Raw genomic sequence first — 13,299 nt, 5'->3', positions numbered from 1 at the left:
GAGAAATAAAACACAGTATATATAGAAACAAGTGTCAAAATGGCAGAATGGATAAAAAAATATGGCCCAGCTGCATGCTATCTATAAGAGACTCATGTTAGATCCAGAGACATAAATAGGTTGAAAATAAATGGATGGAAAAATATATTGCATACAAATAGTTATTAAAGAGAGCAGGATGGATATACTAATATCAGACCGAATAAGCTTTTAGTCAATAATTCTTAGAAGAGGCAAACATATATATTCAAAAAAACTTTTTTAAAGATTGACCCTGAACTAACTTCTGTTGCCAATCTTTTTTTCTTCTCCCTCAAGTCTCCCAGTACACAGTTGTATATTCTAGTTTTAGGTCCTGCTAGCTCTGCTATGTGAGGCACCACCCGAGCATGGCTTGATGAGCAGTGCTAGGTCTGTGCCCAGGATCTGAACTGGCGAAACCCTGGGCTGCCGAAGCAGAGTGTGCAAACTTAGCCACTCAGCCACAGGGCCCACCCCAAACACATTATATATTGATACAAGGGTCAATCTATTAAGAAGATATAATGATTATCAACATATATGCCTTAAAGCCCCCAAATATATGAAGAAACAACTGACAGGACTGAAGGGAGAAACAGACAGTTCTATAGTACTGGAGACTTCAATAAACCAATTTCAATAATGGATAGAAAAAGCAGACAGAAGATAATTGGGAAACAGATGACTACAGCAACAGTATAAATCTTCTAGACCTCTCAGATATATACCAAACACTCCTGCAAATAACAGCAGAACACATATTTTTCTCAAGTGCACATGGAATATTGTCTAAGATAGACCATATTTTAGGCCACAAAACAAACTACAACACAATTGAGTATTATCCAGCCATACCAAGGAAAGAAGTACTGATACATCATGTCATGGTTGAAAACATCATGCTAAGTGGCCAGAAACAAAGGGCCACATATTATTTCATTTATATGAAATATCCAAAATAGGCAAAACCATAGAGATTGAAAAATTAATTGTTGCAAGGGCTTGTGGGAGGGGCAATGCGGAATGATTGCTTTAACGTGTTTGGCAAGCCTGTTGGGTGATGAAAAAGTTCTGGAACTAGATAGTGGTGATGGTTACACAATACTGTGGATGTACTTAATGCTATTGAAGTGTATACTTTAAAATGGTTAAAATAGCAAATTCTATGTTATATATATTTTACCACAATTAAACTAACAGAAATGAGACAAAGAATTCATCAATAATGGTCAGAGACTTCAATACTCCACATTCATAATGGATAGAACAATTAGGGAGAAGATCAACACAGAAATAGAAAAGTCTACAACCAACAACACTATAAACCAAATAGAGCTAACATTCATCTATAAAACACTTCACCCCACAAGAGTAGAACACACTTTCTTCTCAAGTGCACATGGAACATTCTGCAAGATAAATCATATGCTAGTTTATAAGAGAAACCTCAATAAATTCAAAAGAATAGAAACAATATAAAGCATGTCATGAAACCATAATCGAATGAAATTAGAAATAAATAATAGAAAAACGAGAAACTCAATAATATGTGGAAATTAAAAACTACTAAAAAACCAATATGTCAAACAAGAAAACACAAGAGAAACTAGAAAAGATTTTGTGACTAATAAAATGAAGATGCAACACATCAAAACTTAAGAGATGCAGCTAAAGCAGTGCTTAGGAGAAAATTTACAGATTAAAATGCCTACAGTTACAAAGAAATACCTAGGTCAAATCTAACCTTCTACCTTAAGGCACTGGGAAAAGAAGAGCAAACTAATCTAAAGCAAGCATAAGGAAGGAAATAATAAAGATTGCAGTGGAAATTAAAGATAGAGAAAGTAAAAAATAATAGAGAAAATGAATGAAACCAACAGCTGGGTTTTTGAAAAGATTTTTAAAAGGTCACAAACTTTTAGATAATCTAGCATGACTAAAGAGAATACTCAAATTACTACAATCTTAAGTGAAAGAGGGGACATTACTACCAGGCTTACAGAAATAAAAATTGATTGCAAAGGAATACAATGAACAATTGTACACCAACAAATTAGAAAAACTAGGTGAATTGGACAATTTCCTAGAAACATACAAACTACCAAACTCACTCATGACAACAGAAAATCTGAATAAACCTATAACAATAGATTGAATTAGTAATCAAAAAACTGCCCACAACGAAAAGCCAAGGTCCACATAGCTTTACTGTTAAATTCAACCAAACATTTATAGCAGAAGTAATACTAATTCTTCAGAAACTGCTTAAGAAGTAAGAGGAGCAGAAACTTCCTAACTCACACTGATATGAGGACAGTATCAACCTGACATGAAAATCAGACAGACACTATCCAAAAAGGCAACTATGACCACTATCTTTTATTAATTTGAATGCAAAAACTCAACAAAACACCAGGAAACTGAATCCAGTAACATATAAAAAGAATTAGATACCATAACCAAGTGGGACATATCCCCATAATGCAACAATGGTTTAATATCTAAAAAGCAATTAATGTAATACACTATATTAATAAAAAATAAAAACCATATGATCCTCTTCACACTTGAAGAAAAAGCATTTGACAAAATCCACCACCATTTCAAGACAAAAGACAGTCAAGAACCTAGGAAGAGGAGGGAACTATCTAAACATGATAAAGTGACAGCTACCGTCTGACTTAATGGTGTTTTTCCTTTAAGATTAGGACAAGACAAGGACATACATTCCTTCCTTTTCTAATCAACATTGTTCTAGTGGTCTAGCCAGAACCAGTAAGAAAGATAAAGAAATAAAGGCAACCAGATTGGAAAGAAAGAGGGAAAACAATCTCCATTAACAGATGAAATGACCATGTTTAAAGAAAATCCTTAAAAAATCCACTGAAACACTCTTAGGAGCATAAACAAACTCAGCAAGATTGTAGAATACAAGTCAATATGCTAAAATCAATTATACTTGAGCCAGTCCTGATGGCCTAGTGGTCAAAGTTCGACGCTTTCACTGCTTCAGTCATCTGGGTCCAGTTCCCAGTCACAGAACTACACCACTCGTCTGTCAGTAGCCATGCTGTGGCGGCAGCTCACACATAAGAACTATAAAGACTTACAAGTAGAATATACAACTATGTACTGGGGCTTTGGGGAGGAAAAAAAGAAGAGGAAGATTGGCAACAGATGTTAGCTCAGGGTAAATCCTCCCCAGAAAAAAAATAAAAAATCAATTATACCTCTATACATGTACAATGACTATCTAAATTAAGAAAATAATTCCATTTATAACAGTATCCAAAACAATAAAATATTTGGCAATAAATTTAACACAAGTGCAAACTGTACACTTAAAAACTATAGAACACTAATGAAAGAAATTAATTAAATGCAAAAGCATCCCATGTTCATGAATTGGACCACTTAATAGTAAGATGGCAATATTTCTCAAAGTGATTTACAGGCTCAATTCAACCCCTATCAGAATCCCAGCTGGCTTCTTTGTAGAAATTGACATGCTGATTTGAAAGTTCATATGAAATTGCAAGGGATTCAGAATAGCCAAAACAATCTGAAAAAAGAACAAAGTTGGAGGACTGATGCTTCACAATTCAAAAGTTACTGCAAAGCTACAGTAATCAATACAGTGGGACATTGGGATAAAGGTAGATATATTAGTCAATAGAATAGAATTGACTAAAAATTAAATCCATGTGTTTATGGTCAACCGATGTTTTACAAGGGTGCCAAGACCCTTGGAAATGACAGTCTTTTCAATAAACGGTGATGGGGAAAAAAGGATATCAACATGCAAAAGAATGACATTGGCCTTTTCCTCACAATATATACAAAAAATCAACTAAAAACAGATCAAAGGCCCAAAATTAAGAGCTAAAACTATAAAACTCTTAAAATAAAATAAAGGAGTAAATCATCATGACCTTAGATTTGGCAATGGATTCTTAGATATAACATCAACAGCATAAGTAACAAGAAAAAATTGAAGAATTAGGCTTCATCAAAATTAAAATCTTTTGTGCATTAAAGAGCATTACAAGATGGGGCCCAGCCCCGTGGCCAAGTGGTTAAGTTTGTGCGCTCCACTTCAGCGGCCCAGGGTTTCGCCAGTTCAGATCCACAGACATGGGACCGTTCATCAAGCCATGCTGAAGTGGCATCCCACATGCCAAAACTAACAGGACCCACAACTAAAAATATACAACTGTGTACCAGGGGACTTTGGCGAGAAAAAGGAAAAATAAAATCTTAGAAAAAAAAAATTCCTTTTAAGTGCTTATCAACATTAACTGTATATTTTCACTGCTCTTAAATTACAGAAAATTTATGGGGAATACTTAGAATCTCCACATACCAACAACAGCGTTTTTTTTCCCTTGAGGACTTATTAAATGCAAGGCCCATATTAAGTGCTCTGGGCTTTGCCCAAATTCATGTTATCAAATGCTCATAAAAACCCTAAGGCATTGATGTGATCATTATCTACATTCTACAACAAGAAATTGTAAAACGTAAAGATTAATAACTATTGACCTTGAAATGTGACTAGCATGAACAAGGAACTGAATATTTAATTGAACTTTAATTAAAACACAAAAGCGATATAAAACGTTTTTCAATTAAACATAACTTTATTGTTTTGGTATGACTCTATTTCACCTCAAGCACTGAAAATTTGGCATCCAAAGTGAGAAGTGCTGTAACAGTAAAATATGCACCAGATTTTGAAAACTTAGTATGAAGATATGAATGTAAAATACCTCAATTTATTTATATTACATGTTGAAATAATATTTTAGATATATTGGTTTAAATAGGATGCATTATCACAATTTTAAGTGTTTCTTTTTACTTTTTAAAATGTGAACAGAAATTTTTAAATTACATGAGTGGCTGGCATTATATTTCCATTAAACTGTGCTGCTTTAGACTCAATACCACTACACCATGCTGCCTCTCCCAGTCGACGCCAATAATGTGTCTTAAACAAAATCATACATATATGTATGTATGTATGAACATACATACAAATCTCAAACAAGACTTGGTTGTCACCATTCAAGTCTCCTCATAGACTCTCTGGAAAAACTCCCTGCCCTTTTCACATAGACCTCTCTTCACAAAACTCCAATCATGTTCCCACTCCTAAATGTCTCTAAAGCCACCTTTGTCACTTACTGATTGGAATCAAACCATTTCCTACCTTGCTTTGTTTGAAAATCAAGTCTGTGAATAAAATCAAAGGTATCTGTTATGTTATTCCACCCTAACCACTGGTCTCTTCCTTAACGAGTCAAATTCTACAATAAGTCCTCAATTTATCCTCCACGAGTTCTATTTCTGTGTCACCTTTGGGGAAGAAAAGAGCAGAGAGGGGAAGTGAACGATTTACCCAGTGGGGATGTGAATATTAACTGGGCAGGAACAGGGTATTTGGAAAGGCACGGGAAGACAGAGGGACCCGTCCTATGGTCTCATTATTAATCAGGAAAGGGAGGCCTAGGGACCAGGTAAATGGATAGGTCAATTAGGCAGGGCAATCTAGGAGAAGGAAAGCAAATATTCTATGTTCTGTAAAACAAAAATGTATGACAACAAAAAGTAAACACGAACTGACCTTGAACGGGCCATTATGTAAGTGGCAATGCTCTCCTCCACTTCAGGAGCCTTCTCTGGCAGAACTATAGGACCAAGAAGAAGGGACTTGTGAGACCCTGGACTGGCTAAATACAACACACTGTTCACCACCAGACATGGCCCATCGCCCACCACAAATACATGCAGATGGAAGTAGGAGGGAAACTAGAATACTGCTGACTTTTGCCATTATCAGAGAAAAAGGTCAGCATCACCTCTGCCCAGAGCTGGAATGGAAGTGCACCGCAGTTTAAGAGGGCACAGCTCAGGGAATGCTGGGGTTCTGAAACGTGTAAATGGCCTCCAAAGTGCATCCAGAGAGGTTCACCCAGGAAGGAACCCTACACCTGTGCCCTTCCCCTCATGTTTTCCCAGAAGCCTATCCTGAAGTCAAGCGCAAGCCGAAATTCCCATCCCATGACTTGGGATGTACTCTCCACTTGGCACTTTCATTCTAGGGGTGAAATTCATGACTTCCTCCCGATGACCATTTCTCTGCAGCTACATCGAAGTGGCTGTAGGGTGTAAAGACAGGAGAGAATACAGGGAAACACGTTCCAAGAAACCAGGGAACCTACAACTGGACTCACTTCACCAACGCCCCCTCTGTGTTAAGCACTAGGCTAGGTGCTGGCGACAAGGTGAGACATCTATGTGTGTGTATATAAAAAAGTGTTTACAGGCTCACTGGAAAAAAAACAAGCTCCAAACTCCTACAAGCTCACTGAAAAAAAACACTCCACTTCGTTAACACAGTCGGTCACAGCTATTACAGGATGACTGGGTCACAGTGTCAGCCCCCCTCGTCACCAAAGACCCTGGTCACCCAATAGGCCCCGCCCCCTCTGACAGTTCCCACGAGCTCAATCAGCCGCCCAGGGCCCCGTCACACTCACGCTGTTTCTCCCTCTCACTGACACGCGCGGACTAACTCCACAGTGACGCCGTCACAGACGAGCCCCCGCAGTCCCGTGCTCCGCGGCTCACGCACACACAGCCTCGAGGCTCCAATGTCCCCTCCGCGCCCCGGGCGCTTGAGGCCTCACCGCGAGCCCCTCCCGCAGCCGAACTGGGTCACCTCAACTCACCCGGCTTAACCCAGTAACCACGAAGACACCGGAAGGGGAACCAAGGGTCGAAGTTCTCGCGGCCCTGGGGCCTGTGGGAAACGTAGTGCAGAAACGAAAACGTCCCGCTTGTGTAGCTGGGGGCTCAGCTCACCGCTGCGGAGCCCGGGAGGCTCGTGGGAGGCCCGGGGCCGGCCGCTCGCCGAGGCCGAGGGTCGCCGCTGTGGCTCTTCCAGACTCCCAAGAGCCAGGTGATGGTCTGGGAGCGAGGAGAGGGGGTGGGAGGAACCAGAACCCAGCACCCAAGCCCAGGAAGCAGTCGCAAACCGGGGCCCGGGGGCGCAGCAAAGGGAAGCGGAAGCCCGGCCGTGGCAGCCGAGGAGGGAAACGGAAGAAGCCTGGCCCGGGAGGACCGGGTGCGAGCCGGAAACCCGCCGGGAAGGGCCGAGGCGGGGGAGCCGGGCCGGGGAGGGCCGAGGCGGCGCCCGGAGCTCGGGCCGAGAGCTCGGGCTGGAGCCGCAGCCGGCGGAGGCTCGGTTCGCTCAGGCCTGTGCGTGCGGGACCCGGGGTCCGCGGTCGTGGACCAGGTGACGGATGGTAGTGGTGGTCTTGCTTTTGTCCGTTTGGCCCCTTGAGAAAGCCCCAGGGCGGCGTAGCGAACGCTGTACGCGTGTGGCGCCCTGGCGCATGTTACACCGTCGCCGCCAGGAAGTCCCGCGGTGCCCTTTTCCAGTCAGTGTCACAACAGAGACAGCCAGGTTCTCGTATAGGTCACCGTCTCTTAGTGCTGTCACTTCTACAAGTCCATATGTCTCCTTTAGCTCATCTGACTTCTGTAAGATTTTTAATGTTGGGTAGTTCGTTCTTTTTATTTCTGAACAGCTTTCCACTGTGCGGATATGCCACACTGTGTTTATTGGTTTTTCTCATGATGAACATTTGGTGTATTTCCAGGTTTTATATATTATGAATAAAGCTGGCATGTTTCTGTTTCTCCTGGGGAAATACCTAGAAGAAAACATGCTGGGTAATAGGTAAGTTTATGTTTAACTTTCTAAGAAGCTGACAAACCTTGTAGAATGATTAGTTGTGAGTGATTTGTGTTTGAGACTATGTGTGACTCTGGGGTAAGTGGTTTCTGAGTTTCAGTTGGTCGTCTTCTTTGAAATGATGAGATGGGCTCGGTGGAGTTATCAATGTCATGTAGGGTCTGTGGCATTGTGGTTTTGTGAAGTAGATGAGATCTATAGGAGACTGAATGTGTCTGCACCAACTCTTTATCATTTTTGTGTGTTCATTTTATGGTGACTGAAAGTGGATCACTACGTAGGTAATATTAATGAATAAGTGAGAAACTATGCAACTGGTTAGGTATGTGTCATTGTGATTCTGCTTGAAGAATTATAACTGTTTCTAGTCAAGTAAAATAGCAATATAAGAGCCACAGGAAGTGAAAACAGGGTATCAGAGATATCTGCACTTCCATGTTCACTACAGCATTATGAGCAATAGCCAAGACATGGAAACAACCTGTGTCCACTGACCAATGAATGGATAAAGAAAACATGGTGTATATGTATACAGTGGAATATTATTCAGCCTTAAAAAAGAAGGAAGTCTTGGGGCCGGCCCCATGGCCGAGTGGTTAAGTTCACACGCTCTGCTGCAGCGGCCCAGGGTTTCACCAGTTCGGATCCTGGGTGTGGACATGGCACCGCTCGTCAAGCCACGCTGAGGCGGCATCCCACATGCCACAACTAGAAGGACCCACAACTAAAAATATACAACTATGTACCAGGGGGCTTTGGGGAGAAAAAGGAAAAATAAAATCTTTAAAAAAAAAAGAAAAAAAAGAAAGAAGTCTTGCCATTTGTGACAACATGGATGGACCATGAGGGCATTATGCTAAGTGAAAGAAGTCAGAGAAAGACAAATACTGTATGTTCTCACTTATATGTGGAATCTAAAAAAACTGAACTCATTGAAATAGACAGTAGAATGGTAGTTGGGGTCGGGGGAGAAATGGAGAGATATTGGTCAAAGGGTACAAACTTCCAGCTAAAAGAGGAATAAGTTCTGGGGATCTGATGTACAACATAGTGATAATAATTAACAATACTGTTTATTATATACTTGAAAGTTGTTAAGAGAGTAGATTTTAAATGTCATTATCACAAAAAAAGGTAATTCTATGAGAGAATGGAGGTGTTGGTTAACCTTATTGTGGTAATCATTTCACAATATATAGATGTATCAAATCATCACATTGTATACCTTAAACTTACATATGTCATTTAAAAAAAAAGAATTGGAATGCAGGAGATAAAATTGTAATTTCTAGATGACAATATTGCATACTTGGAACACCACAGGAACTAATTCTACTATGTTGAAATGACTAGGACTCAATAGGTAGCACACAAGAAAATAGTTTCTTTTTACCTCTATGTACTACTTTTAACAGATTTGAGTGAGGTGGGGTTTTTTCCCCCCTGTTCCTGGATGAAATCATGGGTGATTTAATAACTCTTTCACACACTCTATGCCAAGAAAAAGTATCTGAAATACTTCTAATCACAAGGTCAGTTTCATGGTAATTAAAATAGTAATTTTCTAGTAAAAATATTTACTGTCGGGCTGGCTCCGAGGCCGAGTAGTTAAGTTCGTGCACTCCGCTGCAGGCGGCCCAGTGTTTCATTGGTTCGAATCCTGGGCGCGGACATGGCACTGCTGCTCATCAAACCACGCTGAGGCAGCGTCCCACATGCCACAACTAGAAGGACCCACAACTAAGAATATACAACTATGTACCGGGGGGCTTTGGGGAGAAAAGGGAAAAAAAAAATTTACTGTCAAAGTAGTATTTCAAACTTCATTTAAAGGAAAAATTTCTTCCATCTGATTGTAGCCTGCAGTGTAGAAAAGCACATAATCAATTTCTTTATTTCCCTGACCATATTACTGAGTAGTTAATATTTAGCATAATGATTATTCATTAATATTTAATAGCAAATGTTCACTACTTAACTAGGCAGATGTAACCAAGTTATTATGGAAACTCTGAGGTAAGTGGGGTTTCACATGGCTTCTTTTGCCTCCCTTCTCTCCCCCTTCTTCACTTTTCCAAAAAAGAAGCCACCAGAGCAAAGGTTCTCTCTGGGAAATCCTAAAGCCATGGCTCAGATGAGATGATGTTTCTTCTCTCCTGTCTGAAATAGTCTTTTTCCCCCTAGCATATATGAAACTTCCTGGAGATATGATTCCCTTTCATGAAACTGGTCTACATTTCCTTTTATTTTTTCTAGATAAACCTGTGCCTTTTCCAAGTTCTTCTAATTTCAACTTATTAATTGGATATTTCACTCAACATTTCCTTTCTCATGCCCACAAACAGAAATACATTCTCTAAATAAGAATATATTCTCTGGATGAACCTCTCTCGTCTAGGCAGTGGTTTGATGTCTAAGTAGTGAGTGCTTAGAAGAGCTCATAGAAGGAAAAGATTTCAGTACGTCCATAGACCTTGGCTTTCTAGTGAGTAAAGACAGCAGTAAAATCAGTAGATTACAATATTAGTATATGGCAAGAAGGGAGGTCCCATGTCACACTGTGTCCTCTCTTCCCCTCCAACTCACCCTTCTGGATCATGTTTCTTCATCTCTCCCTTGTCTCAGGATTGCCTTGTCTCATTTATATGCATCTACTCTGTGACAGGTAGCAAAGGCATGGAAGTAATCTATGGTTGAAAGAACAGATAGGAAAACCTACTCTCTATACATAAAAAAGCACTAGAGAAGAGAGAGGACAAGAGAAGCAGGTCCATGGTGACAGGAGCCTAGGAATGGAGCAGGCCTTGGACCTCAGTAAAGGAAGAAATGGTGTCCTAAGCCTTCCTTTAGACATAAGTTCGATACTACCCATTCTTGTTCTCTTCTCCACTCCTCCCTTATGTTTTTTACAAGAGGAGGAAATCATTCCAATTTTTTTTCCCTCCTCCAGGTACAGGGCAAGAAGAAATTGCAGAAGAAATTTTTTAAGAAGAGAGACATAAAAAAATGGATGCCTGTCCCTGCTCCCCCTACAAACACATAAAATGCCATCTAAACTATAACAAAATGTCTTAAAAATGGTCAAGTTTGAGAGAAAAGAAAAAAGGAAAATTCTGCATCCAGAAACAAAGAGCTGAATCAAAACAGTGCATGTAAAGGTAACCTTGAGCCGACGCCTCAGAAACCCCAAAGAGATTTTAATCCCACATGTAATGCTTAAGAGTCCTGACTGAGGTCTGGGGTTCTACTTTCTACACAGGAACAGGGGGCAGAGAGCTGAAACTAAGATGCTGCTTAGTTCTATAAAATATTTCTAGAAAAATGCTACTCACTGGCCCAAAGAGATGAGGGAACTTGCAGTCTCTGGGTTTTTTTAGGGGTGTTGTGAGAGTGAGGAACTCACCCATGAGACTTGGAAACTCTAGGACTTTACCTGGAAATGTGGGATATAAATATTCAATTTTATACGACATGGGTGATATAGAAATTCTAAGCTAAGAAATTAACTTAAAAACTGGCCCAGAAAAATATATACATAAGTATAAGAAAGTTGGCATTGCTATAGTAATATCAGACAGTAGACCTCAAGTCAATGTGTATTACAAAAGATAGAGATGTAACATAATCAAAAAAGCGATTCATTAGGAATGTGTATGCATATATCTGTTCATCAGGAATATGTATGCTGCTATGAACTCATTATGAGAGCATTAAATTTCATGAAGCAAAAACTGTGAGAACAAAAGAGAGAAATAGACAATCCACAATTACAGTTGGAAATCCATAATCATATCTCAGTAATTGATAGAACTTATAGGCAGAGTATGCAGTAGTATACAGAAGATGTTAACAACACAGTCAGTCAACATGACCTAATTGATGTTTACAGAAGACTACATGCCACAACTGAGAAATTACATTTGTTTCCTCTACATGGACATTCTCCAAGACGGACACTGTTTGAGACAATAAAATAAATCTCAATAAATTTCAAAAGATTGAAATATTATAGAACATGTTCTCAACAAGAGACATAAGTTAGAAATCAGTAGCAATAAGACATCTACAAAATCCGTCAATACATGGAAATTAAATAACACACCTTTAAATAACCCATGGGTCAAACAACAGATCATAAGGGGAACTAGAAAATATTTTGAACTAAATTAAAATGACAATACAACATTAACAAAATTTGATAGATGCAGCTAAAACAGTGTCTAGAGGGATGTTAAAGACTTATATTAAAAGACAGGAAATTCATAGCATTATTTACAATAGCCAAAATGTGGAAGCAGCCCAAATGTCCATGAATGAATGAATGGATAAGCAAAATGTGGTATACACATACAATGAAATATTATTCAGCTGTAGAAAAGAAGAAAATTCTGACACATGCTACAACATGGAGAACCTTGAGGACATGATGCTAAGTGAAATAAGCCAGTCACAAAAGGACAAACACTGTATTATTCCACTTATATGAAGTATCTAGAGTTGTCAGGCTTATAGAGAGTAGGATGTTGGTTGCCAGGAGCTGGAGAGGAGGAAATGGAGATTTATTGTTTACTGCATACACTTTCAGTTTTGCAGGATGAAAAAGTTCTGGGGATTGGTTGTACAACAACGTAAATATACTTAACAGTGCTGGACTATACACTTTAAAATGGTTAAGATAGTAAGTTTTATGTTATGTGGATTTTATCACAATTTTTTTAAATGAAGAAAGGCTTAAAGAAACTAGAAAAAGACAAACAAAATAAGTAGAAGAAAAGAACTAAAAATGGACAGAAATCAATGAAGTAGAAAGCAGACAGTAGAGAAAATGAACAAAACCAAGAGTTTATTTGGGAAGGCTTTTAAAATTTATAAATCACTATTAAGTATAGTTAATAAAAGAGAAAACACAAATTACCAATGTCAGGAATGAAAATGGAAATATCCTACAGATAGTAAAAAATAAGGGAATATTATGAACAACTTAATGCCAATAAGACAACTTAGGTGAAATGAACTAATTGGCTTGAAAAGCACAGCTTCCCAAAACTGACTCAAGAAGAAACAGAAAAAAGGAATCTTTCTATTTATTAAAGAAATTTAATTTTTAATTTAAAAAAATTCCTACATAGGGGCCGGCCCCATGGCCGAGTGGTTAAGTTTGTGTGTTCTGCTTCGGCGGCCCAAGGTTTTGCCGGTTTGAATCCTGGGCGCAGACATGGCACTGCTCATCAAGCCATGCTGAGGCGGCATCCCACATGCCACAACTAGAAGGACCCACAACTAAAAATACACAACTATGTACCAGGGGGCTTTGGGAGATCTTTAAAAAAATTCCTACATAGAGAACCTGGTTGAGTTCTACTGGAACCCTCACAACAAATCAGCAGGAAGTAAATGCACCAATGCTGTTCTAGGCATTTTTCCAACTCAGGGCGCACAACATTTGGTTTAAAAAACAAAAAAAAAACTCTTCCCCACTGAAATGAGCTCAAAAACAAAAACTACAAGTCAACAAG

The 13,299-nt window shown here is 39.3% G+C and overlaps 1 protein-coding gene and 1 long non-coding RNA gene across 11 annotated transcripts in view; one reads left to right on the top strand and one right to left on the bottom strand.

The window, feature by feature from the left end:
• The window catches only part of ZNF529 (zinc finger protein 529), a 54,475-nt gene that overhangs the window by 13,147 nt on the left and 28,029 nt on the right, over positions 1-13,299 (bottom strand). For 3 of the 8 annotated variants that reach the window (XM_070557522.1, XM_070557520.1, XM_070557523.1), the window contains one exon: positions 5,648-5,711. The exons of 3 other annotated variants lie outside the window; for them this stretch is intronic. In XM_070557522.1, coding sequence (XP_070413623.1) covers positions 5,648-5,661 — 14 coding nt within the window. In that variant the 5' untranslated portion in view covers positions 5,662-5,711. Of the gene's footprint in view, positions 1-5,647; positions 5,712-6,563; positions 6,896-13,299 lie in introns of those variants that run through there. 2 more of the 8 variants (XM_070557521.1, XM_008533746.2) reach the window with 2 other exon arrangements.
• Positions 6,846-11,787, top strand: LOC139073473 (uncharacterized). 3 transcript variants are annotated; one of them, XR_011522245.1, is made up of 3 exons: positions 6,846-6,985; positions 7,689-7,768; positions 10,734-11,787. It is a non-coding gene; the product is annotated as an uncharacterized lncRNA (long non-coding RNA). The 3 variants fall into 3 exon arrangements; XR_011522243.1 differs by lacking the exon at positions 10,734-11,787 and adding an exon at positions 8,232-8,323; XR_011522244.1 differs by lacking the exons at positions 6,846-6,985; positions 10,734-11,787 and adding exons at positions 7,184-7,321; positions 8,232-8,323.

Source organism: Equus przewalskii, chromosome 9 (assembly GCF_037783145.1).
Source record: "Equus przewalskii isolate Varuska chromosome 9, EquPr2, whole genome shotgun sequence".
NCBI lineage: Eukaryota > Metazoa > Chordata > Mammalia > Perissodactyla > Equidae > Equus > Equus przewalskii.
Note: the sequence above shows the minus strand (reverse complement) of the source record. Positions and strands in the feature narration are given on the sequence as shown.